At 37.8% G+C, this 27219-nt stretch overlaps 1 protein-coding gene across 1 annotated transcript in view; it reads right to left on the reverse strand.

The window, feature by feature from the left end:
- Positions 1-27219, reverse strand: part of RICTOR (RPTOR independent companion of MTOR complex 2) — a 194734-nt gene that overhangs the window by 56395 nt on the left and 111120 nt on the right. The window contains exons 11-13 of the mRNA XM_075067463.1: positions 25972-26039; positions 17879-17961; positions 9440-9527 (exon numbers count right to left, since the gene is read on the reverse strand). Coding sequence (XP_074923564.1) covers positions 9440-9527; positions 17879-17961; positions 25972-26039 — 239 coding nt within the window. The remainder of the gene's footprint in view (positions 1-9439; positions 9528-17878; positions 17962-25971; positions 26040-27219) is intronic.

Genomic DNA, 27219 nt, shown 5'->3' on the forward strand with positions numbered 1-27219 from the left:
AGAGAGTGTGCTTCCTCCTACAATGAAACTAGCACCACTCAGTGAAGACATTGAACTGCGCCTCACACATTCCCCCAAGGGGACTATAGAAATCTGCATACGGATGAGATGTTCTTCGATAATTACATGGCCAAACCAGACGTCTCTGGCAAAGATAAATGGACACAATCTGACATCAGGAATCATTAACATCAAAACCAGAAGAACACTTCAATCTCTCTGGTCATAACATCACGACCAAAATGTGGCAACTTCAACAAAACTTCAAAACACAGATGTTACTTCACACTTTCTGTCAACTGGTCTGAAATAGGCAACCTCATATACATCTTCAAAAGTTATTTTCCTTCCTTGGTATCCCTGCTGTTTAAGTAATTGTCTCGTTAGGACTGTACTCACACTTGGTTAGTGTATCCCATGCCCATCGTATTTATTTACCCTCTGCCGTATATTCACTTCATGGCATCGATAAGTGTCTAGTTCCTCACAAGCTTACGCCCAATAAATGTGTTAGTCTCTAAGTCCACAAGATTCTTTGTTTTTTATATTGTATTAAGGCATTGGAAATAAAGGAACTTTAAATCATCTATTTGCTGTGTGGAAAAATTGCAACAAACACAATTAACTGATTAAAAGTCAGATGTTTAGAATTAATCAAGATAACTTTTAAAACACTGTTTTAATAGTCAATAGTGCTACGCCACAAGTGTCAATGGGTGATAATACCTTTAATAACATTTGTAGCAATGACCTTTCTGAGGTGATGTTACTTGTAAGTATATGACTTAGCTTATAAAACTTAACTCATCTAGATTCTTTGTGTTGGCTGTTAATATTTTACCACCTTTCGATCTTCTAGATAAAAACATATACACAGCAACCTATTATTTAAATTTGACCAAATTGAATTTCAAACATGTCTTAATTTAATTAGCTTATTTGCAATATGTTTTAAGAAGTGAAAAGTACCACTGATAGACAAGATTCACATTATTAGAAGATGAATCTTTATGCAGTCCTACAACTATTCCCCACCCTCCCAATAATAATATCAACAATAGATTTGGTGACTCTGACCTACTTTGATACTCTTCTCTACTCAACGTTACCATCTAACAGTATCCTATTACTTCATGATGTTGTCTTTTTAGACTTAATTGCCCCGTACATCTCCTGTTACTACTTTTACAGGTAGTAATAAAATTGCAACAACGCTCAGAACATGGAGTACACTTGTGAAAGATAATCAACAGCGAAACAAGACCAATTTTAAACAATTAGTTTTTAAATATAAGATTGATGAAATTAGTCAATAATTGACTGACTACTACTGTGCAGGGTAAACCCCAATAGGACTCAATTATGAGAATTAATAAAGCGCATGTACTTGTACTGTGCACTGATTCTTAATACGTACTACACTGAGAAGCGGCTTCTATAATTCTCTGTCCACGAAGGGCGGAAGCAAATTAGATCATAAAGAACTCAAGTAAGACTCGACAAATAATACAAAAGAAAAAATATTTCACCGGCTATAAAACGTTGAACTTCACTTTACAGCTAGATAGAAACAAGTCACTGTGCTGAAGGTAGCAAGTACCAAATGAAAATACCCCTTAAATAAACTATTTGAGAACAGGCAATCAAGCACAAAAACTGCTCACTCAATTAGTCTTGATTTTTTTTTATTTTAAAATTCTATTTTTAATTCGTTTAATAAATGAGCAATATAATGAAACCAAAAACACACGAAAAGAGAACAAGCCATTTAACGTTGCATGTCAAATTTCAAACTTTGTAAAACAAACAAACAACAAAAAAAACAATTAAACGCCCAAACAAACCAAACAAAAATTCTGACTCTATAAGTCATACAGGACTAACAGCATATCAGTCAGAACTACAGTCTATGAATATCGATCTAACCATGTTACTAAACTCAAAGGTTGCAATAATTTCATGTGTGACTAGACATCATATTTTTCCAAATGTTCTATGAGTCATGAGTGAAGAGTTTCATTCAGGCCATTGCAGATTTTCTAAAGTAACTTCTTCTGGCCACTGAATAATCGTTACTACAAACCATTTCTTAATGTTTAACCAATAATTTCCACTTCATCTGGCACCCTAAAACACACAGTCTTGAGGAGAAGGGAAAATAGTCGACAATGTTTTTGAACATTGTAAATCATAAAGCTCTGCAAGGTGTTGAGTGAGGTTTTGTAGAGATATACAAAAGTGGGCATGGTCTCCAAACTCCATCAGCATTGATATCTAACCTTAAGATCTGGAGTCCAGTAGCAACTCTTTACTATCTGCCTGGCAAAATAGCAGGGATTGAAAGTATCTTTCCATTATAGCAGATATCTTTTTCAAGTATTCCATCAATAGATTAGCGTTAGGTCTAAGTTCTTTTCACATTTCTCTGAGACTTGAAGAATACTGCAAACTATATAGATGCAGAACATTAAGCACTCTATAATTACTTTACGTGACTTGTTCCCTTATTTTCTTCTATACATTTACCACGAGAGGAGAGAGTTAATAAACCAATTGTTCCTATTAGTTATAAAACCTGAAGCATCAGTTCACTGACAGAAGATCCTTACTGAGAGGCAGCAGTGTCTATATTTGTCTACACATTAACAGAAAATCAGACTGATCATCTTTAAGTTTTTGTTATCCTTTGTTCTATCAAACCTGATCTATACTTTATTGAGTTGGCCTCTCCTGAGGTGCGGATGTTATATCCTAGTTGATGACCATGAAAATAAGTAAGACTGGATGCGTAAGTATTGCACGTATACTCCACGTAGATAAGCAAAGAATTTGAGATTTTTCCGTTAGGGTACCCAAGTAAGCTTAGTTTATCGCCAATTTGGGTCTTTTTTTAATCTCAAACCAGCCGCTATACATATAAGAGCCACCACGGATTGAACCACGTTCAATAAACGACGCATTGTGAGCTGTTAATATAATGCAAACTCTGGTTGATCCCATTACCTCCAGTTGCTAGTATTTCATGTCTGTGTGACACCCCACAAGGCCATTTTTTAATCTGATTACACTGCATAATACACCATTTTTACTTAAAAGACATGGAAAGATTTGAAACGGCAAGTCGCTAATCATAATCAATCCTTGGGAAACATTTATTTGGCTATTTCTATCTCTGAGTAAGATGACAGGACAACACCATTCCGTACATAGACCTTCGAAGTTGTTTAAATAATGTAGTTGATACTTAATCTTTTTCCGAAGATTAAGACAAATTTTATACTTTAAGTGCGTGATTCCTTTGTTGTTTGAAATTGGAATAATAAATTCGAATGGGTCTAATCTTTTTATCACCCATTGTTTGTGATTATTTCAATTAATGAGAAATCAGAGATCTCTCCAAAAATGTCAACTAACAATTAAAATGGCACCAGATGAGGCATGGATTCTTCAAAGTACAATAATACTCATAGCATTAAACTAATTTTGTGTTTTCCGCTTGTCACACCTTCTAATTGCTGAAAACTTGATAACATACACGCATTGCTTCGAGAAGAGCTATAAAAAAAAGAGATGACAGGGGACAACCTCTGTTGTCCTAATTTCTAGTTGAAATCGTGAGGAAAAATCCATAGTGCAGTGAAACATAGGAGAGTGTTCATAATACTACTCATCCAGTTCGGAATATTGGACCAAATTATTATTATTATTATTTTTTAAAAAAGGACTCGCTCATTGGATAAGTCCAACTTTTCAAACTCTTCACAGACTTTCTCAGCTTGAGAAGACGTATAGAGGACATTTTCTGACATACTCAGCTGCTGGATCCAGAATGTTTTTTCCACAGTCCATCTTCCTTTTAATAATTACCATTCTGATGGGATGTTGGTGTTATGTGTGCAAAATAATTGTAAAAATTTTATGCTTTATTGTATTCAACAGTAGATATGGGCAAAGCTGACAATGCAAACTGTCTTCCTTCTTCAGTAATTAAATAATAGCAGTGTCATTTTCCGTAGGACATGGCTTCTTTTGGACGGTCCAGCTGAAGACCTTGACAAGAATAGACGATAACTGATTTACAAAGTGTTTTGTAGAAATACTTCCACAGAATGTCATCATCCAGGAGCCTTTCCGATTCATTTATATCACTGTCACTCTCTTGCTCGCAGAAATCTTGTCAATAAACAACATTTGTTCGACATTATGTATTATAAAAGGCAAGACTTCAATAAATATGATCAATATGTGTAGGGTATCAAACTGGCCTTTTTGATTATAGAACGCTGACAGAATCGTCTAAGTGATTATTTATATTAGTTCTAAAGTAACACTTCCCATTCTCCTTTGTATCTAGAAGAAATATGTACTGCGATAGTTCCATTGCTCTAGTCTTCTGCATTAGTTCTTACCTTCTGTATTCCCATTCCATAATATCTTTGTTTTGGCCTTGACAATGTTAATTCAATTGGCGAATAAGCCATTTACTAGTCGTTCTATTTTGGAGTGATTAGGGAACATAGAGGACGTTTTCACTATTTGGTCTGTCTTTGCATTCTCTCCAAATCATTCTACTTCCTGGCCAGAGCCCTAGTATCTAGAAGTCTTTTTCTTTTGGGATAGCTAACTTGTGCATTCCACCCCCTCTGCAGTAGCTTTCCGAGTCTAGCTTCAAAAAGACGATAATCTCAGGCAATGAATCCTTAATTTCTTCTATAAGTTAGAGTTGGCAGATGGAATCAACTATTGCAACAATTTTTTTTGTATCTATTTAGTTCAACTTCCCACTTCAATAGTGTAACCAACTACTGGTGGTATAATTGGTTATTTGGATACAAATTAGCATTAATTTAGCTTACTTCTAGCATCTAGATCAATAGAAAAAGAAAGTGAATTTCTGGGCAGTAACAAATAATTTTACTATAGAGATAATAGTTACAATGCTCTCCTTGGGGTCTCGTCCTCTCACATACTCTTTTAATAAAATTCATCATTACATAAGAATGATTTTCAAGTTGGTCGGTCTTATCATACTGGATTATTCCAATGTTCTTTCTAGCTGGTAGTATTTCAATCACCCTCCGCTATATATAAAATATTTTTATTTATTTGCAATGCTTTGAAAAATTTAGATGGCCTCCACTTGGATTGTAATGGCTTCCATATATTAACGTTTTTGGTCATCACAAGCTCATCCTTCAGAATGATTATCTTTGCCCCTCACATCAGCCCACACTGTTACAACTAAGATGATGTGTCTTTCTGCTCTCTGAATTTCAATCTATGATGAATGCTAGCAGCTTCTGATTGTTCTGGCACTCTATTTCTCGCAGATTAATTTCCTATCAATAAAGCACTTGGCATTTATTTAAACTGAGTTGTTCAAGATTTTTAGATTTTTTGGTAAGGTTATATGAATTCCTCATGCTGTTTCTCATCAACTACACTAAGAAATTCTGGCAAGTTTAAAAGCTTATTTATTTTAAAAATATATATTCTATGTAATCGATTTTTCCAAATCAATAGTTGTTATCTTAACTAATCTGGTTAGCAATGATTTATCATGCCTCTAATATGGCTCGTTCAACGTATCTTTTCTGATTATGTTCAGTAGTTAACAATGATCTATAGTAAATATCTCAAAGAATGTAAATATAGTTGTATTCCAAAGTATATTTTGTAACGGGGGCAGGGGAAGACACTCAAAATAAGCTTCCAGTTGTGGGCATCGTTCAGTATACCTGATGGCATCTGTTTCATTCTCTCCTCCACTCTATCACGTAGTTAAAATATCTAAACACACAATGCATAACACTTTTCTAAGAACATGATAATATATATATGCATATACATATCATGATTTCACACTACATATAATTTTAACTGATTGGTCACTAGAAATATAGCTTCAGTATCCATAAATATAAGAAAAAATACAATATCATTATTTATCATATGTTTATCAATACCTCGCCACAAACCAGGTCAATTAGTGGTATGTATTGGTTTCGGTTATGAATACTTTGTATTGTCATCGGAATTATTTGACTTGCTTCAAAAGGACTTGTGTTAAGATTACATTGAGCCTATAGGGAAATACTCGTGAAGGACTGTCTAGCGTGCAATTGTGTGACCTGCCGGGTTGGTATAACTTCCTGCCTGAGTACATAGCGCTTCATTCTCCCAGCTTAGTGTTTAAACTGTTCTCTGCCATGCATTGTCAGTTGTTTATACTCAGCTCTTAAGAATAGTAAAGCTGAAGAGTTCAGCTAACTGCTAGATTATATAGTATTATTATTATCTAGCATTATCTATCAAGATGCTTAAGAAAAACTGACTTTCTCAGCCATGTGAGTAGCTCTTTATGGTGACTCTATTTACTGTTTTGTCGGTAAAATCTGGCTGTAATGTTAAGCATCTACAAGGATTGCCAAACCTCCTGCTAAATATTGTAATAGTTGTATCCTATCTATTCAGATACACATCAATCCCATATGCATTGGTCCCTAGATTGGCTATGTCACTGAATGAGTCCTCTTTTTTTTAGCTCAGCTGAGAGTAAGACATAATGAATGTGCCCTTCGTGTACCATTAAGGGTTGTCGCTTTCTTCTGGCGCATTCATTACATTATTTTCATTGAAATTTCCAGCAACTGAAGATGAGTCTGGCTGTCATAACACAGATGTAGCGAGATTCATAGATACAAAGTATCTTTATATAGCTCTTTTACATACTGTAAAGGGTTAATACAAGTTCGGTAAGTCCTGGCTGTCATCTGACCAGACGGACCTAATCAGGGGACAGTTGATACTTTCAATCTTGTGGGATAGGAAGTTTGTGTCTGCTTGTTAGAATTGTGTGTGGTTGTTCTCTCCGGTGCTAGAGGCCGACGTGCACCCAGGTTTCTCTCCATTATCTCTCCAATACAGCGCCTCTTAAGTTCAGGTAATAGTAAGTTACTACGAAGATAAGGCGAGTTAGGCTTATGTTTGTTTCTTTAATTTGCGAAAATGTACTTTGGCTGGAAGAGTTCAAAATTGTTTGCTGAAAGGTTTTCGATTTGTACTTGATTATTAGGCTGGAGGTATCTCTCAGTGTCTTATAGCTGCGATAACCCTGTACCTATCCATCTTTAAATTACAAAAGATATTTTACTGTCTCTCTCTTTAATTAATAGCTTTTTGTTTAAGACCTAATGTTTTTTTTTTTCTGGTGGGACCCAAGGGACTGGTCTTATCCACCAGATTGGTGGGAGGAAGAGAGAAAGGGGCAAGGAAGACTAATTCTCTTGTCTCGTTACATCTCTTCCATCTCAACGGAGAGTCTGGGGGGTGATCGGAGAAGGAGGGAGGGAGTGAATTTCCTCGCTGTTTAAGGGATTCATAGGACGTTTTGAATCACAGTATCTTCGCAGGTAACCCGGAGAGGCGAAGCCTTGAGAGGCATGGTGAGGAAGGGGTTTTCTCTTCCTTGTTAAGATCCAGAGTTTTGGGCCTGGTCCGGCATTGGGCAGGGTAACCAGGGTCAGACTGGAATTCCTGGTTGGGCAGCGCTTACAGGCTCAACTTGGTACGGCTTAGAGGAATTCAGTGTCGGTACTTCATCCTTCGGATGCTAAGTTCAGGGTGGGAATTATATCATGACGGGCTTGTCAGATTCCAATACTTCTAGCATCATGGATTCAATGAGTATCTTTCATATATTGGTGGGTGGGGGTGAATAGAGGAGTCCAACTTTAAATCGCGTTTCAGGGGGTAGTCTTTCTGGGGAAAAAAGGCGCTGATATATTAACCTTTTATTCCTCTGAGACCTGCAGCAATCACTCCAGATGTTAACGGTGTTTTCTTTGAATCGTTTCCGGTAATCCTGTTTCTTCAATTTGTTGTAGTCTAGTTTAAGAGGCAGTTACCTGTCTAATTTTACTCATTTCAATGGCAGCCGTCTTGTGGCTCATTCCCAGTACCCATCTCAATTTCTACATCAATCTTCTGAAGAGCCTGCGCAATATATCTCTTGAGAGATTGATCACTTGTCCTGAAGACTTTTGGCCATGATATCCGTGTAGGCCACAACAGAACCTTTCTCCCTCCCAGTCCTTAGATTTCAGGCGTAGGTCTTGTGCTCTCATTTCTTCCACTGGTCATCCATGTCACACAGTTTCAGTTTATCTAGAATTTACTTTACTTTTGACGAAACGCTGTCAATATTTGTAGAAAGTATAAATTAATATTATAGCGTGGTACAGGAGTCCAGGAGGGCAGCCATCTTTCTCACAAAAAACTTCATAGATGGGGTCCATGTGTACCCCTCTGTAGAGTTAAATAAACAAACAAACAAACAAAAAACCCATTCTAGCTGTAATCATAATTTGGCCTAAATAGTCTAACTGTTATATTAGCATTATCATGTAACAACAAACAAAAGACACTACAAATGCATTTAAATGACAAGCGGTGGAATTTTGGTTGCCATTACATTCTAATTGAAGTAATGTACTCAGCTTCTTGTCCTAGTGTTGTTCATAAGTTACTAATGACTACACAACTTATACATACAAAGTTCTAAATTAATGTAGTTTATGTGTATTAACGACATATAAAATGATATTCTGTGTTGACAGTATTAAATGAAAGTTATATGAAAACCGTATCAATAGTTTCATCTCCTGTCATATAAGATTTCTCTGTTAATTTTCTGTAGGTGGCTTCGCCTGACACAAAACGGCACCATCAGTGAAAGGACATTGACACTGCAGCCTCAAAACATTCACCTCAAGGGGATTATAGAAATCTGCGTACGATGAGAGTTCCGATAATTACAGGCCAAACCAAACAGTCTCTGGCAAAGGATAAATGGACACAATTCTGACCATAGACATCATAACATTCAAAACCAGAAGAACACTCAGTCTCTCTGGTCACAAATACAGACCTAAAATGGCAATCTTCAACAAAAACCTTCAAAATGTTTAAGAAGTGAAAAGTACCACTGATAGCAGCAAGAATTCACATTATTAAAGATGAATTCTCTTATGCAGTCCTACAACATTCCCCACCCTCCCAATAATAGATATCAACTATAGATTTGTGACTCTGACCTAACTTTTGATAACTCCTTCTCTACAGTCAAAGTATCCTATTAACTTACAGTGATACATTTACCTGGTGTCTTTTAAGATTAATTGCCCCCAGTACATCTCCTGTACTACTTTTACAGCTGTAGTAATAAAATCAACAAAAGCCAGAACAATGGAGATACACTTGAAAGTAATCAACAGCTGAAAACAAGCCAATTTTAAACAAGTATTTTTAAAAAACAGATTGATGAAATAGTCAATATTGACATGACTTACTGTGGCAGGGAAAACCCCAAAGGACTCAAATTTTAGAAGAATTAAATAAGTAGGATGACTTGTACTGTGCACTGATTCTTAATACGTACCTACACTGAGAAGGGCTTCTATGAATTCTTCTGTCACGACAGGGAGGGGAAGGCGAAATATATCATAAAGAACCTCAAGTAGACCTCGCTACAAATACAAAAGGAAAATATTTATTTTCACAAGCTATTAGAAACTTGAACTTCACTTTAAAGCTAGTAGAAAAAGTCACTGTCTTGAAAGTTAGAAAGTTATCCAGAATGAAAAATACCTTTAAATATAACTATTTGAAACAGGCTATCAAGCAGCAAAAACTGCTACACTCAATTAGTCTTGATTTTTTTTTATTTTTAAAACTTTATTTTTATTGTTTTTATATAAAGAAAGCAATATAATGAAACCAAAAAGCACACAGAAAAGAGGAACAAGCATTTAAAGTTCAATGTTCATAATTTGCTAAACCTGTAAAAACAAACAAACAAACAAATAAAACAATTAAACCCCAAAACAAAACAAACAAAAATTCTGAACTCATAAAGGTCATACAGTGACTAAACAGATAAATAAGTCAGAACACAGTCTATGAATATCAGGATCTAACATGTACTAAACTTCAAAGGTGTGCAATAATTTCATGTGTGACTAGACATCATATTTTCCAAATGTTTCTATGAGTCATGAGTGGAAGAGTTCATTCAGCCAATTGCAGATTTTCTAAAAGTAACTTCTTCTGGCCACTAGAATAGTTACTACAAACCATTTCTTAATGTTAACCAATAATTCCAACTCATTCGGCACCCCTAAAACACACAAGCTAGGAGAAGGGAAAATAGTGACAATGTTTTTGGAACATTGTACATAATAAGCTGCAAGGTGTTTGAGAGGTTTAGAGGATATACAAAAGGTTGGCATGGTCTCCAACACTCACTCAGCATTGATAATCTAACCTTAAAGAATCTGGAGTCCAGTAGCACCTGTTTAATATCTGCTCTGGAAAAATAGCAGGGACTTGAAGTATCTTTCACATTAAGCCAGATATCTTTTCAGATTTCAGTCAAGATAGTAAGGCTAAGTTCTTTTTCCAATTTTCTTCGAGACTGAGAGAATACTGCAAAACTTATAGATGGCAAAACATTAAGCCATCTATAAGTTATTCTTACACAGTGACTTGTTTCCTTATTTCTTAACATGTTCACCTAGAGGAGAGAGTTAAAACACACCAATTGTTCCCTATTAGTGTATAAAACCTTGAGCATAGCCACTGAAAGAAGGAACTGAGAGACAGCAGTGGCTAGTATTTGTCACACATGTAACAGAAAATCAGCTGATCATCTTTAATTTTTGTTAATCCTTTTTCTATCCAAATGATCTTAATTATGGAGTTGGCCCTCATCCTGAGGTGCGAGTTTATCCTAGAGTGATACAGAAAATAAGTAAGACTGGATGCTGTAACGTATTGCAGTATACTCCACGTAGAAGCAAAGATTGGATTTTTCCTTAAGGGTACAGATAAGCTTAGTTTATGCCATTTGGAGTCTTTTTTTAATCTCAAACCAAGCCGATACATATACAGAGCCACCACTGGATGTGAACCACGTTAAAATAGAACGCATTTGGAATACTGTATAATATAAATGCAAATCTGGCTATCCCATACCTCCAGTTGCCTAGTATTTCATGGTCTTGTGACACCCACAAGGCAATTTTTTATCTGATATACACTGCATAATACACCTATTTTTACTTGAACAAAGGACATGGGAAAGATTTTGAAAGGCAAGAGGCTAATCATAAGTCAATCCTGGGAAAACATTTATTTTGGCTATTTCTATTCTCTGCAGTAAAGATGACAGGACAAGACACCATCTCGTTACAACCTTGGAAGTTTGTTTAAATATGTAGTGCATACTTAATCAATTTTCAGAAGATTAAGACAAATTTTAATACTTAAGTGAGTGATTTCCTTGTATATTTGAAATTGAGAATAATAAAATTGAGATGGGTCTAATCTTTTGGATACACCCATTGTTTGTGATTCATTCCAATTAATGAGAAAATCAGAGATCTCTCCAAAAATGTCAACTATATCAATTATGGCACAGATGAGGATGGATTCTTCAAAAGTACAAAAATATCATAAGCATATAAACTGATTTTGTTCTTCCCGGTTCACACCTTCAATGGCTGAAAACTGATAACATACACAGCATTGCTTCGAGAGAGATTAAAAAAAAGAGATGACAGGGGACAACTCTGTTGTCCTATTTTCTAGTTGAAATCGTGGAGGAAAAAATCCATTAGTTGACAGTGAAACAAGGGAGAGGTGTATAATACACTCATCCAGTTCAGGAATATTGGACCAAATTATTATTATTATTATTTTTTAAAAAAGGAGCTGCCATTGGATAAGTCCATTCAACCCTGTCAAAGACTTTCTCAGCATCTAGAGAAAGCTATAGAGGAAATTTCTGACATATGAGCTTGCTGGATCCAGTAATTTTTCTTACTATCAGTCAATCTTCCTTTAATGAAACCAGCCTGATGGGATGATGGTGTTATGTTGCAAAATAATTGTAAAAATTTTTGCTATTTGTATTCAACAGAGATATGGGCAGAAGCTGACAATTGCAACTGTCTTTTCTCTTCTTCAGTATTAAAATAAATAAAGCAGTTGTCATTTCACGAGACATGGCTTCTTTTTGGACTGTTCCAGTGAAGACCTTTGAAAGAATAGACGATAACTGATTACAAAGTGTTTTGTAGAAATCTTCCAGAATGTCATCCATTCCAGGAGCCTTTCCAGAATTCATTTTTCATAGCATGTTCACTCTCTTGCGTCGAGAAATCTTTGTCAATAAACAACATTTGTTCTGAAGTTATGGTATTAAAAGGCAAGCCTTCAATAAAATGATCAAATTTGTTAGGGTCAAACTGGCTGTTTGATTTATATGAAAGCTTGACAGAATTGCTTTAAGTGATTATTTATATTAGTTCAAAGATAACACTCCCATCTCCTTGTAATACAGAAGAAATATTGTTACTGGATAGTTCCATCTTAAGTCTTCTGGCAAGTAGTTTACCTTCTGTATCTTCCCCATTCATAATATCTTTGTTTGGCCTTGACAAGTGTAAATTCAATTTGGCTGAATAAGCATTTATTAGGTCTATGTTTGGAGCTGATTAGGGAACATAGAGGAGTTTCACTATTTGGGTCTGTCTTGTGCATTCTCTCCAAATCATCTACTTCCTTGGCCAGAGCCTAGTAACTAGAGTCTTTTTCTTTTGGGAAGTATACTTTAGCATCCACCCCCTGCAGTAGCTTTCAGAGCTTCTCAAAAGACGATATCTCAGGCAATTGAATCCTTATATTCTCATATGAAGTTAGAGTTGAGTGAATCAACTATGCAACAATTTTTTGTATCTTTTAGTTCAACTTCCCACTTCAATGAAGTGTAACCAGCACCTACGGTGAGTATAATTGGTATATGATACAAAATTAGCATATCAATAGCTACTTCTAGGCATGCTAGAATCAGATAGAAAAAGAAAGTCAATTCTGGGAGTAAGACAAATATACTATAGAGAAATAGGTATAACCATGCTCCTTGGGGTGTCTCAGTCTCCACATATCTTTTAAATAAAATTCATTCATTAATAATGAATTGTGTTTTCAAGTTGGGTCTTATGCAACTGGATTTATCCAGATGTCTTTCTAGGGTAGTATTTCAATCACCTCCGGTTAGTATATGAAAATATTTTATATTATATTGGCAATGTCTTTGAAAAATTTAGAATGGCCTCCACTTGGATTGTAATGGCTTCCTAGAATTAACCTTTTTGAGTCAAAACAAGCATCATCCTTCAGGAATGATTATCTTCCCTCACGATCAGACCAACACTGTATAAATTAAGATGAATGTGTTTCTGCTCTTAGAATTCAATGATGAATGATATGCTACACTTTCTTGATTCTGTTGGCATCTATTTCTGCTAGATTAATTTCCTACAATAAAGCTACTTGGCATTTATTTTAAAATCTGAGGTGTCAAGATTTTTAATTATTTTGGAAGGTTTATTGAATTCCCTCATGTTCTGCAATCATACACTAAGAAAATTCATGGCAAGTTTTAAAAGAGATTATATATATATTTATTGTAAAGATATATATTTCTAGTTAATATTGTTAAACCACATCTCTAAAATATGGTGTGTATCTATAAACGTTAGATACTGGTTGGTTTTCAATGAATTTATGCCTTCAATTTGGCCTCTAAGGTGTCAGGTATGCAAAAAGATCTATAGCTAAATATCCAAAGAATAAATATAGTTGTATTCCAAAGTATATTTGTAACGGGGGCAGGGGAAGACACTTAAAATAAGCCAGTGTGGGCACGTTCAGATCCCTGATGGCATCTGTTTCATTCTCTCCTCCCCTCCCATACTATTTAATAATATTCTAAACATCACTAAATGCAAACACATTTTCTAAGAACATGCATAATATATATATGCATATACATACATAGATTCACCACATATAAATTTTTAACTGATTTGGTCAAAGAAATATTAGATCAGTACAACTAATCTGAATAAGAAAAAATACAATATTCATATTCATCATATGTAAATACCCTGCACAAACCGAGTAACTAGTGTTATTTATGGTTTAGGTTATGAAGTACTTTATATGTCAGGAATATTGACTGCTTCAAAGGACTTGTGTTTAAGATAACATGACCTATCAGAGGAAGAACTAGTGAAGAGACTGTCTAGCAGTGCAAGTTGTGATGACCGGGGTTGGTAATACTTCCCTGAGTACATAGTGCTATATTCCCCAGCTTAGTGTTAAACTGTTACTCCATGCATTGCAGTGTTGTTTATACTCAGCTCTAAAGTAGGTAAACTGAAGAGTTCAGCCTAACTGCTAGATTATATAGGTGATTATTATTATAGCATATCTACAAGGATGCATAAGAAAAACTGACTTTTCAGCATGTGGAAGTACGCTCTTTATGGTGAACCATTATGTTATTGTCGGTAAAATCTGGCTGTAATGTTAAGCATCTACAAGATTTTGCAAAACCTCCTGCAAAATTTGTAAAAGTTTGCTAAATCCATAGTGAAAGTAGATACACATCAACTCCCATATGACATTGGTCCCCTAGGATTTGCTTTATGTCACTGAATGAAGTCCTCTTTTTGTTAAGCTCAGCTGAAGAGTAAGGACAAAGAAATGTGCCCTTTGTACATAAGGGTTTCAGCTTTTCTGGCAGCATTCATTAACATTACTTTATCATTGAAATTCAGCAACTTGAAGATAAGTCTGGGCTTGTCATAAACAGATAGTAGGAGTTAATAGAACAGAAGTACTTTATATCTCTTTTAACTGTAAAGGGTTAACAAGTTCGGTAAGCCTGGCTGTCATCTGACCAGAGGACCAATCAGGGGACAGGATACTTTCAAATCTTGTGGGAGGGAAGTTTCTGTGTGTGCTGTTAGAATTTGGTGGTTGTTCTCTCCGGGTTCTGAGAGGGACCAGACGTGCAACCAGGTTTCTCTCCAATCTCTCCAATACAGGCTCTTATAAGTTCAGAATAGTAAGTACTACGAAGATAAGGCGAGTTAGGCTTATGTTTGTTTTCTTTATTTGCAAATGTGCATTTGGCTGGAAGGAGTTCAAAATTGTATTTTTGCTGAATAAGCGATTTTTAATTTGTACTGCATATTAGGCTGGGAGGTATCTCAGTGTCTATAGCTGGAAACCCTGTACCTAATCCATTTTAAATTTACAAAGATAATTTTACTGGTTTTTCTCTTCTTAATTAAAAGCTTTCTTGTTTAAGAACTAATTGTTTTTTTTTATTCTGGTGAGACCCCAGGGACTGGCGTCTGGATCCACCAGGGAATTGGTGGGGAGAGAGAGGAAAGGGGCGAGAGAAGATTAATTCTCTGTGTTACGATTACTTCTCTCTCAGGGAGAGTCTGGAGGGGGAGAGAGGAGGAGGGAGGTGAATTTCTCTCTGTTTAAGGATTCAAGGAGTTTGAATTACGGATCTTCCAGGGTAACCCAGGAGAGGAAGTGGGAGAGGCAACGGTGAGGAAGGGTTTCTTCCTTGTGTAAGATACAGAGTTCTGGGTCTTGGGTTCTGGGCAGTTTTGTGGGAACCGAGGTACCAGGCACTGGAATTCCTGGTTGGTGGCAGCGCTACAGGTCCTAAGCTGGTAATCGAGCTTAGAGGAATTCATGCTGGTACTCCATCTCTTGGATGCTAAGGTTCAGGGTGGGGAATTATACCATGACAGGGCTTGTCAGATTCCAACTTTCTAGCATCAGGAATTCAATGAGATCTTTCAATATATTGGGGGGTGGGGGGGGAATAAGGAGTCCAATTTAAATGCGTCAGGTAGCAGCTTCTGGAGAAAGCTGATAATAATCTTATCCTCTAGACCTGCAGCAATACCCAAGATGTTAAGGTTGTTTCTTTGAGATCTGTTTTCCGGGTAATCCTGTTTTTCTTCCAATTTGTTTAGTCTAAGTTTTAAAGAGGCAGTTACTTCTTTAATTTTACTCATTTCAATGGCAGCCGTTTGTGGCTCATTTTCCAAGTAACCCAGTCTCAATTTTACATCACATACTTCTTGAGAGAGGCCGCAAATATCTTGAGAGATTGAATCCACTTGGTCCTGAAGAATTTCTTCAGTGCCATGATATCCTGAGATAGGCCACAACAGAACCTTTCTCCCTCCAGCTCCTTAGATGATTCAGGCTTAGGTCTTTGGTTGCCTCTCATTTCTTCCACTGGAATCCATGTTCAACAGTTTCAAGTTTATCCAGGGAATTTAGACTTTTATGACAGAAACGCTGTCAAATTTGCTAGAAAAGTAATAATTAAATTAATATATGGGGTGACAGGAGGTCCAGGACTGGGCAGCCATCTTTCTCACAAAAAACTTCAAGATGGGAGTCATGTGGTACCCCTCTGTAGAGTTAAAAAACAAACAAACAAACAAAAAAACCCCCTGATTCTAGCTGTATCAAAATTTGGCTAAAATAAAGTCTTAACTGTTATATTACATTATATGTAACACAATACAAAAAGACACTACAATGCTATTTAAATGACAAAAGGGTGGAATTTATGGGTTGCCACTACATTCTTAATTAGCAAGTAATGTACAAGCCTTGCAGTGTGTCCAAAATATAGTTACTAAATGATACACAAATAAATACAAAAGTCAAATTAATGTAGTATTATGTATTAAAGACAATAAAATGATATTTCTGTGTTGACAAAAGTAATAAAATGAAAAGTTAAATATGAAAAACACGTAGATCAACTAGTTCATCTCCCTGTCAATAAAAGATTGTCTCCATGTATACATTTTCTAGTGTTTAGTCAGTCTCCAACTACATGTGTTTTTTCCTATTTCACACAGAGACATGAGTGATCAATTGCAATTTTTTTTTTTAAACTTTTGCTGGAGGCTATTGCACTTTGGCTTCCTTCTCATTCTTGCCAGGATCATGGACAATTCCTGCATCAAAAATTGTGTCAATTTCAGAAAGTTCTTTTCAGCTCCAATCAATCACAGTGTAAGTCCATATAATGGAATCTTGATATACATAGGCGTAACATATAGTAGTGCAAATAAAACTTATTTCACTCTTCTGTTTACTGTATCTATTGCTCTTAGGTATTTTAAAGAAAACTTAGCAGTATTCAATTTTTATATTTTATAATTTCAACTGATATCAATGTTTATTTTTAAGCTTGTTTTAGATCTTTACGGATATAAACTTTCATCATTGCATGAAATTATGGGTTTTAAGATTTTTTTTCTTTCATAAATTTTAATTTTCACAGTGGTGGGAAATCATGGGAGGTCTGAATTATTAATGAGAAACACTGAGATTCAAAAAGTTAAAGCTTTTTAACCCTTAAAACACAAACTGTCACCATCACATGTCAAAATATGCAAAGTAAATATCTTTAAATCAAACTCTAATACGTTTTCAAGCGGCATTTTTCTTACTTTGCCTATCTGTAAATTTTAACATTGATGTAATATTTTTGGATGGCATATGTGTACAGTAAAAATCGGTTTACCGACATTTACAAATAAAATCTAATCCTTCCAAGTCTCTTTATAAGGCCCTGTTTACTGTAGTATACGACTGCCACATGATCTTTCTTGTATTTATCCCCACAACACTCTTGTGAAGCAGGATACTGCTATTTTCTTCATTTTACAGAAGAGGAATTGAGATACAGAGAGGCTAAGTGATCTATCCAAGATCACATAGGAAATCCGTGGCGGACTTGAATCCAGCTCTTTCAGGCCCTAAGCAGGCAACCTAATCGCTCGGCCAATCTTCCCACCATTAAATGTTAAAATAAAGTGTTAAAAATACACAAGAAGCACACAAAGTACCTCCTAGAAGTGCACACAGTTTTAGAATACCATTCCCCTCTGTAATTATCTGATTTATTGCCTACCCGTATTTCCATATTTGGTATACAAAGTACCCCAATAAGAGACTGGATACCAGAGTTGCCAGGCTTGCATAAACTGATAATACCTAGAAAACACAAAATGTATAATTAGTGTCTCATAATCACGCAACAAATGCTTTAAAAAACTGTTCAAAATACTAAAAAATTATAATTAAACAATTGTCTCACAGTATTATGCACAATTACTAAATCATAACTGCAGTTTTCCCTCTAGTTATACAATCCCCAGCAACGGGCCATGTGTGCTTTGCATATTCACTAGTTATTTCTCAATAACTATGGTCCCTACGCAGCTCCTTGTATTCTTACTCTGATAATTGGGTAATTATTAAATTAAAATGTAATCCTGATTGCTCTGCCTCTTGTACACAAAAATTTCAATTTGTTTGCAAGCAATAAGCCTGAGCTTTAGCTGTAAATTAATTTTAAAAGGAAGGAAAGGCAATACAAAGCAAAGAAAATGAGGTTGTCAAACTTTATTTTTGTATTTGTTTCTCCGATTTCTCTTTTCCTTTCTAAAAGTTATTCTGAAGACAAGTGCACTGCTATCTTATCCCAGACAATCCCTCTCAATTAATTTGTTTTTAAGTTCTACTTACTGCTATTACAAATACCTTTTTATGAAGAGGAGATGTAATAATGCAAGGAATATAAACCAAAACACCACAGCACTTATAAAGAGAAGGGGATCAGGTTAGCAAACAAGAGGGAAAAGTGGGGGGACTAAGTGGGACAAACAGTAAAAAAGGACATATCAAAGGATTTTCTGTCCCCTTGGTTTAAAAATTTACCTTCAGCAGTTCGACAAAACCTATATAGATTTCTGTAGTTTTCCTTAAGTAAAATTTGCATGTTTAAAAATATTTCAGAATTAAAAGGGCTTCACATTTATGATGTAAAATTGCACCTTAATCTTAATGAACTCCCTGACGTTTGGCCTGACTTTACTTGCTTTTAATAGGGCAAGATTACATTTACGTCCATTCAAAATGCTGCTGCAAATATAACTTTCCTAGCTCATCTTTTTTACCTTGTCACCCCTCACTTTTACACATTGCCTCTGGATCTCTTTTCTCCATCATATCCAAACTACCAGTACTTATTTTCACTCTTAAGACCTTCACAGCCTATTCCCATGCTATCCTCCTTCTCTCATATACTACTGAGAATTTTCCTGCCTCTGCTCAACCAATGATGCCAACCTTCCTTGCCCACTTGTTAAACTTTCAAACAAGAACTTTTGTGCTTTCTTCCTTACTGCTCCGATGCTTGGGAAGAGCTCTCGTAAACATCCACAAAGCCGTGGCTTTATCCTTCAAATCCATTCATAAAACTGTTTGTCGCGATGCGTACAAAAAAACTTGACAATGGCTAGGCGGCTAGTGAACTGTAACCACTGAACTTATCATGCTAGATTGTATTGTCTCATTGTTTCCTTCTTGTTCTCCATCTGTCTGTATCCACTTGTTGTCTTTGGAGCACTGACTGCATTCTTATTAGGTATTTGTACAGTGCCTATGAGTTTATGGTCTATTACTGGAGCTCCCCGGTACGACCTAATACAAATAAATAACAACAAACAGTTACCCTGTACTAACTGTGTTCTGCAATATGTGTTCCCCTATTGATGCTCCACTTCAGGTCTGCATGTGCCTCGTGAGCTCGTGATGGGAGATTTTCCATTAGCAGTATCCATTCAGATTGTACATGTGTCCTACACGTCCTCGTACCACATGCAAAGGCTTTATAGGGCTGTAGAGGTGAACCGCCCTCAGTTCCTTCTCCATCTGAATGTCCCACAGAGAACTGTCTGAAGCACTGGAGAAGGAGAGTGGGTAATGGAGCACCCATAGGGTCTCATTTCAAAGAAACACGGTTACTGCACAGGATGAATAACCTCTTCTTCTTTGGGTAGTGTCCCTTTGAGGCATTCACTTCAGACGACTCTCGAGTAGTATCCAGTAATTGAGTCCAGAACTGGATAGGACCGTATTACCAAGAGTTGTATCTGAACTGGAGGAATGGATCAAGGCATAGTGCTTAGGAAATATATTTACTGAAGACCACACAGTGGCCTTACACATCTCAGATACTGCAACATCCTTGAGTGATGCCAGGCATATTGCTCATGATCGGATAGAATGTGCTATAATCCTTTGGGGGAGGGTGAGAGGATCAGCTGCATCGTAACAAGTGACAATACACCCAGAGATCCACCTCGATAGTCTATGTGTAGAGATGGTGGACTCCTCGGATTTGTTTGTGATGGAAACTAAATCTAAATACTTCCAGAATTGCTTGGTCCTATCTAGATAGAAGGCCAATGCCCATCTAATGTATGTAAAGGCATCTATTGAGACTTATGTGGTTTTGGAAAAAACACTGGTAGATGACTGAACTGGTTAAGATAAAAGTCCAATAAAAGGTAAGAATTTAGGTTGTGGATGTAAAGAAACTTGTCCGTGCAAAGCCAACATAATAGCTACTAAAAGATGGCCATCTTCATGGATAAGTGAAGCAAAGAACAGGTTGCCCTTTCTTCAAATGGAGATCTTATGAGATATCGAAGTATGAAGTTGAAGTCCCAAGTTGGAGTGTGGTCCTTAACTTAGGGGTAGAGGTTCCACAAACTCTTAACACACCATGAAGACCAAGCAACAGTGGGCAAATATAGAGGATTCTGTTGGAGGATGAAAAGCCAATATTGCAGCCAAAAGAACCTTAATGGAGCTAACTGATAATCCTGATTTCTTTAGGTCCAACAGGTAATCCAGGATAGCTGAGAGTGACAAGGATTCAGACACAGGTCAGTGGTGCTGGCACCAATGGCTGAATCTCTTCCACAGGTCATCTGGGTTGACACCCTACTACTGTTCAATAACACTTGTTATACTACCATAGAGCAGGTAGATTCTAACACCGTGAACCACTGAGGAGCCATGCCCTGAAGAAGAGGACACCTAGGCTGTGGTGAATTAAGTGGCCTGCGTCTTGAGAGAGAAGATGAGGAATGATTGGGAGCTTGATCACCACATGGATGCATACGTGAAGCAGATAAGGATTCCAAGCTTGTCTTGGCCAGACTGATACTATAAGGATACCCTGGCTTTGTCCTGCCTGATCTTGCTCATAGCTTTCAATATTAGCAGTGTTGGAGGAAGCACACAGAATAGTCCCTTTGTCCAAGGGAGGAGAAACGTGTTTCCCAGAGAGTAATGGCCTAGATCTCCTCTTGAGCAGAACAGACAACACTTCCTGTTCCTGGAGGTAGCAAAAGAGGTCCACCTCTGGAAGTCCACAACATTGGATTATAACAGAGAATTTGAGAATCCAGTTTCCATTCCTAGATCTGGAGAAATGCCTGTTGAGAGTATAAGCTGAGGTGTTCTGACCACCACAGAGAGAGTGTGGAAATTTGGCTCTGATGGCCTACACACCAGTTCCACAATTTTGCAGCTTCGAGTGCACAGTGTTAATACAGAATATGTAGGCCACATTGTCCATCATGATCCTGATTGATTTGCCCTGATGAGGGATAGGACATGAAGGCAACCTTCCTCAGTACCCCGAGTTCTACCAGGTTAATGTGGAGGTTTCCTGATGTGACCATCTGCCCTGAGCTGTACAGACATTGTAATTGGGCAAATGAAACAAACACCTGCACTGACGAGTTGATTTTTCCACAAGTCTAAGGAATTCTTTACATGAAGGGGAAGCACTGTCCAAACTCGCTTGTACAGACTGTCTGTGTTTGGTGAGCAGATCGTTCTGAGCCTGCCCCAGGGCTGCCCAGAGGATTCAGGGGGCCTGGGGCAAAGCAATTTCAGGGGCCCCTTCCATAAAAAAAAGTTGCAATATTATAGAATACTATATTCTCATGGGGGTCTGGGGAAAATTGCCCCATTTGCCCCTGGCCAGCCCTGGAAACAATGGAAGCATAGTCTTGCCATGACTGGTCATGAAGGTGTAAGATGCCATAAGACCTAAGAGCTTCAGACAATTCCTTACTGAGGTTAGAGGATTCCCTGGGAATGGTCCTGACTAGATCTGAAAAAGTTATGAATCTGTCCATGGGAAGGTAGGCCCTGGCTGTCAACGAACCCAAGTACATCCCTAAGAACAGAGTTCTCTGTCTGCGGGGTAAGGTGGATTTTCTTATACTGAGCTAAAGACCCAGTCCCCCCCCAAAAAGAAAGGACCATCTGACTGGATAACAGTACTGCTTTGTAAAATCAGCCCTTGAACAACAAGTCATCACAGTATGGGAAGCCTAATATCACCTCCCGAGGAACGTAAGTGATTAGAGTTCTTGGAGGGGACATAATATTTTTGTATCCACCCATTTGCAAGTTGGTCGAACAAATGCAGGTGTTCCCAAACAGTTTTCTTCTGGGTCCAGAAGTGCCTCATTAAAGAGTAATGTAACTCCAGTGGGTGTTGCTGATTGTAAAATGTCAAGCAATTTGTGCTGCAAATCCTTGATTTCCTCAAGTGGTATTTGAAGATCATCAGCTACTCCCTTTATAAGGTCTTGAACTTGCTGGAAATCATTCGTCATGGATAGTGGTGGAGGCATGATCACATCAGCTGGAGAAGATGAGATAGGAGTTTGAGAGATGGCTTCTTTATCTGCCCTAGCCTCCTTTTCCTCAAACATCTCCTTGAGTTGGCGTCCCAATTAAGGAGACAACTGAGCATCTCTAGCCACCCAATTCATCGGAGCTGGTGGTCTGGCAAATTGCTGTTGGTATGCAGCCCAGGGATTCTAGTAAGGCCATTGCGGGGGCCCCATATAGGATAGGGGGTGGTATCCAGGGCTGGTGACCACCTTTGGTGTTGTGCACCAAAGGTCTTCCCTGGGGTGTCAAAGGACTGGTTTCTGTATGGATGGGTATGAGAACCCTGCAGTGACATGGAACAGAGGTCTCGCTTACCTTCTTGATATCCTCCAATGGGTATGGGGGCACCAGCAGAAAAGGGTGGAAAGCCTGGCAGTACCAGAGAGTGACAGTAGTACAGAGACCAGGGTCTCAGTACTGAGAGGCATTTAGTACCCATGAGCCGTGGAGATTCTGGTTCATCTGCCACTGATAAGTCTTTTGGGTATCTAAATTCCTGTGCTACCAAGTGGAGCTGATGTGGTAGCATGCTTGGCAATTGAAGCAGAGAGTATCATAAATTTAAAGCATAACAAAGTAGGATTCGATAATGTCTGATGCTTTGGTTTGCATGGTACAGAGGGTCCCAATTGGAGAGGTATCAATGACAGAGATGTACTTGATGGTACCAGTCTGCAGGATTGCTTGTCCTTGTCCTCCTTGTACTTTGTAGATGGTACTGGGGTTCTGTCAGAGCAGCTTCCCCTTAGAGCTCAGGGACTTGCCAGTACTGGAGAAGGAGTCTTTCGACTCTAAGGGACTGAACTAAGATGTCGAGGCTTCTGATACCATAGACTTAGCAGGAGGACCAAAGTTTTGGGGAGCAGCCTGCTTACGATGAGAGGAAGAGCTCCTCTTCTGGGAACCATCACTGGGGTCTCAAGAGTCAGGGGGAACGATAGCCCAGTGGTTTGAGCATTGGCCTGCTAAACCCAGGGCTGTGAGTTCAGTTCTTGAGAGGGCCACTTAGGGATCTGGGGCAAAATCAGTCCTGGTCCTGCTAGTGAAGGCAGGGGGCTACACTTGATGACCTTTCAGGGTCCCTTCCAGTTCTATGAGATAGGTATATCTCCATATATTATTTCCCTTTCTTAGGGGAGATCTGCACCAAAGTCAGTTGGGTACTGCATCTGCCTAGACACAGATGTTCAGGGAGGGTCTCCTAACCTGATTCTGAAGCAGATAAAAGGGGGCGCTTCAGCAGCCTCAATTTGGTCTCATGGTTCTTCCTTGCTCTGGATTTAAGGGCCAGGCAGAAGTTACACATCTGGGATATGTGCTCCTGTCCCAGGCAGGAAACATATTTAGAGAAGCTGTCACTAACCTTTTGACAACAGAGGCAACTTTTGCATCATAGAGCGCTGGGCATGCCCTGTCAGGAGAGTAAGGTTCTCCAGGGGGAGGAAGCAAAATAAAGTTAATCCTCTCATTATGCATCTACTAACTACCACCTAATACTAAACTATAAACAAACAGTTAGCTGAAGCATGCTCAAGGCAGACAAGCTAGGCCTCAGTCTCAGGAGAACTTGAGGCAATTCACTCATGCAGTTATAGAATCATAGACTATCAGGGTTGGAAGGGACCTCAGGAGATCATCTAGTCCAACCTACTACTCAAAGCCCAACAAATCCCCAGTTTGTTTGTTTTTTAACTCCAGTTCTCTAAATGGCCCCCTCAAGAACTGAACTCTTGACCCTAGGTTTAGCAGGCCAATGCTCATACCACTGATCTATCCCACTCCCCATGCTCCATATAGCCATACATGAGCAGGCCAAATGAACACTGCTATTGGAAAATCTCCAGGTAAGGCACTTGAAGTGAAGCACCTATGTGGACATAACTTGAAGAAGAATACACTATCACAGGATGTGTTTATCATGTTAGAAAGTAGAAGCACCCTTAAGTTATCACTGTATTATAATAACCTAACAGAGGAATTAGGCATGGAACAGCCCAACAGGACAAGTCAATGACTACCAAAAATATGCATGCTCTGTCATAAATGCAATCTTCAAAGAACAAAAATTTGGGCTTCTGACCTTTTTCAATTCTTTGATGTACAAAAAAGCCTGAAGTTTGTTTTAAAAAGGTATTTTCCATTTGAGACTGGAAGACTATGGGTGACTAGAAAACTACTGAAATGGTGACATCACAAAAGCTAAAAGTGAAAGTTAAGCAAGAGAGAAAGGAAGGGATTTTTAGACAAACTTTAAAAATTAAATGTATCTACTTCTATAAATACTTCAAAAGACTTACTTCAGTAACTAATTTTTTAGATAGAAGAAGGTTTTATCTAAAGACCCTCAACACCACAGCTCACAATATGCACTTCTGACCCCTTCCAATTCTACATTCCTGATATTTATAAAGATGAAAAACACAAGTAGGGAAAAAGTTACCTTTTTATTTGTTTTAAAACATCTAAAGCCACCTTTGTGTATGAAAGCAGCAAAAGATGGCACAACCCCTTTTTAAAAATCCTTTACAAGTACACCTTAAAAACTAAATGAATTGGGAGGGGGGAACAAAGGGGCACAAAAAGGGACAAATAAAGAAAATGTCAAGAGAAGTGGCATATTCTAAGCCCACTGTTCCTTCAGTCTTCTGAAGGGCCTTTCAGGTTTTTAAGCTTAGCTCCCAGTGCATGGGTGAGGGAGGTTTACAAGAGGCAACCATGGAAATGGCTTGTTAGATGTTTCTAATCAGTCGTCTGCCTGCATTAAGAGTTTGCACCACTGTAGCCTCCCCAATGACTGGCTACTGATTGTTGTAATTGGGGCAAAGCCCCAACGTAGACATCACCTAAGGTATTTGAAGGATTTGCCCCAATTACAGCAATCGGTGGCCAGTCATTGGTGAGGCTACATTGGTGCAAACTCTTAATGCAGACAAACAGTGGCATCATTTGCACCTGCGTCTGACGAAGTGGGTATTCACCCACGAAAGCTCACGCTCCAAAACGTCTGTTAGTCTATAAGGTGCCACAGGATTCTCTGCTGCTTTTATCATTTGCACTGGTTAGCAAGTAGGGCAGCTCTCCAGTGTAGATAAAACTTTAGACTATGGTGATCATCAGCCCCATCCACTGAATATCAGGAAACACTGCTAAAGTAACTAGATATCTGATACGGAATTCCCAAACTGGCAACAAGATTGGCATCTCTTGATCAGGAATGACAATCAGAGCACACCACAGAGTGGAACCCCATCTGATTTGACCCATCAAAAAACACATTAATATCATTGCAGACAAGGTACTGATGAATACATACAAAGTAGATGCATAGGAACAGATTCTGTACTTAAATGAGCCATTCTTTCACTCTTTAAACTCCCTTCTCTAACAAAATGGGGCGCAGGTAGATTAAGTGGATGGGGGAGAGGGGGAAGAGAGGGAAAAAAATAAACCACTTACCTGCCCATGATCGAAATGCTGCCACTATTCCCATTTTGCTAGCTAGGAAGCGTGCCTCTCTGTCCTCTCTGTTATAAAAACAACAAATGCCAGACAAATATACTACCATTACAATGCTGTTAAACCTAGAGTGGTACTTTGTTTACTAGCCACTTCAAACAAGAGTACAATTGTTAGAGGCTTTTTGATGGGGAATGGGACACGGTAAAAAAATTCAGGTTCCATATTTATAACAAAGATTATAGAATCAAAGTTTTAATTCCATGACTTTTTTTCTTGTAAAGTTAAATAACCCAATCTCCCTAGTGAGTTACTTTACTAGCCATGGAATGATTCTCTAAACTAAAAATGAAAAAGCCAATTATAAACAAGATTTTTTAATTTTAAAGATAGTGGAGGGGATAAAAGATCAGGTTTTAAAAATATTTAGAAAGTGATTCATAGAGAGGTGTCATCATTATTTGTCAAATTCTTTACTATGGTTAACAATGAACTTTGATACTACTGTGATGGGCACAACCCCTAAGATAAAACATTCAGGCCTTTTCTGTTGAAAAAAAATATTTCTGAGAAGATGTAAGTTCTGATTTAGACCACTACCACCAAAAGACCTAAATAAAATCCCACAATAATTTGATAAAGAAATCACATAACTTTATAAGCATTCGGATAGTAGATTTTTTTCAATTGGCATAACGTTTTCAGAAGGATACAGCTTGACATTTTTGAACATCAAGCCAAGAGAAGTTACTATAATAGTAAATGTTATAGATATTCCCCAGTCAACTACACAAAGAACCATGCGGATTCACAGAAAGGGATTCTTCGCCATAGACCAACCCCTGTACACTGCTGTAGCAGCATAAAGTCATCATGAAGCCATTTAGCTGCTGGGACAGAATTCCCCAAGCACACATACTATGTAATGGTGCCATAGCAGCCTTATACACAATCTCTTGGGAGGCCCAACATATAGGGCACCAGGTAGGGCCAGAGCACAGCACTGTGAATATTTTGGGCAGCACTGCCTAAAATTATGCTAGGGCCACTCCAACCTCCAGAACAGCCCAGAATCAGGAAGTCACAAAAGACATCATAAGGCCACTAACATCCCATCTACCATGGGCTGTACCCCCACTAACTTTCTGGCAGTATAACATACAATCATACCCATAGATTTTTAAAGCCAAAAGGGGTCTACAGTCTGACCTACATAATGTATATCACATAATTTTATACAGTAATTCC

The sequence above is a fragment of the Chelonoidis abingdonii genome, chromosome 6 (assembly GCF_003597395.2).
Source record: "Chelonoidis abingdonii isolate Lonesome George chromosome 6, CheloAbing_2.0, whole genome shotgun sequence".
NCBI classification, from domain to species: Eukaryota; Metazoa; Chordata; order Testudines; family Testudinidae; genus Chelonoidis; species Chelonoidis abingdonii.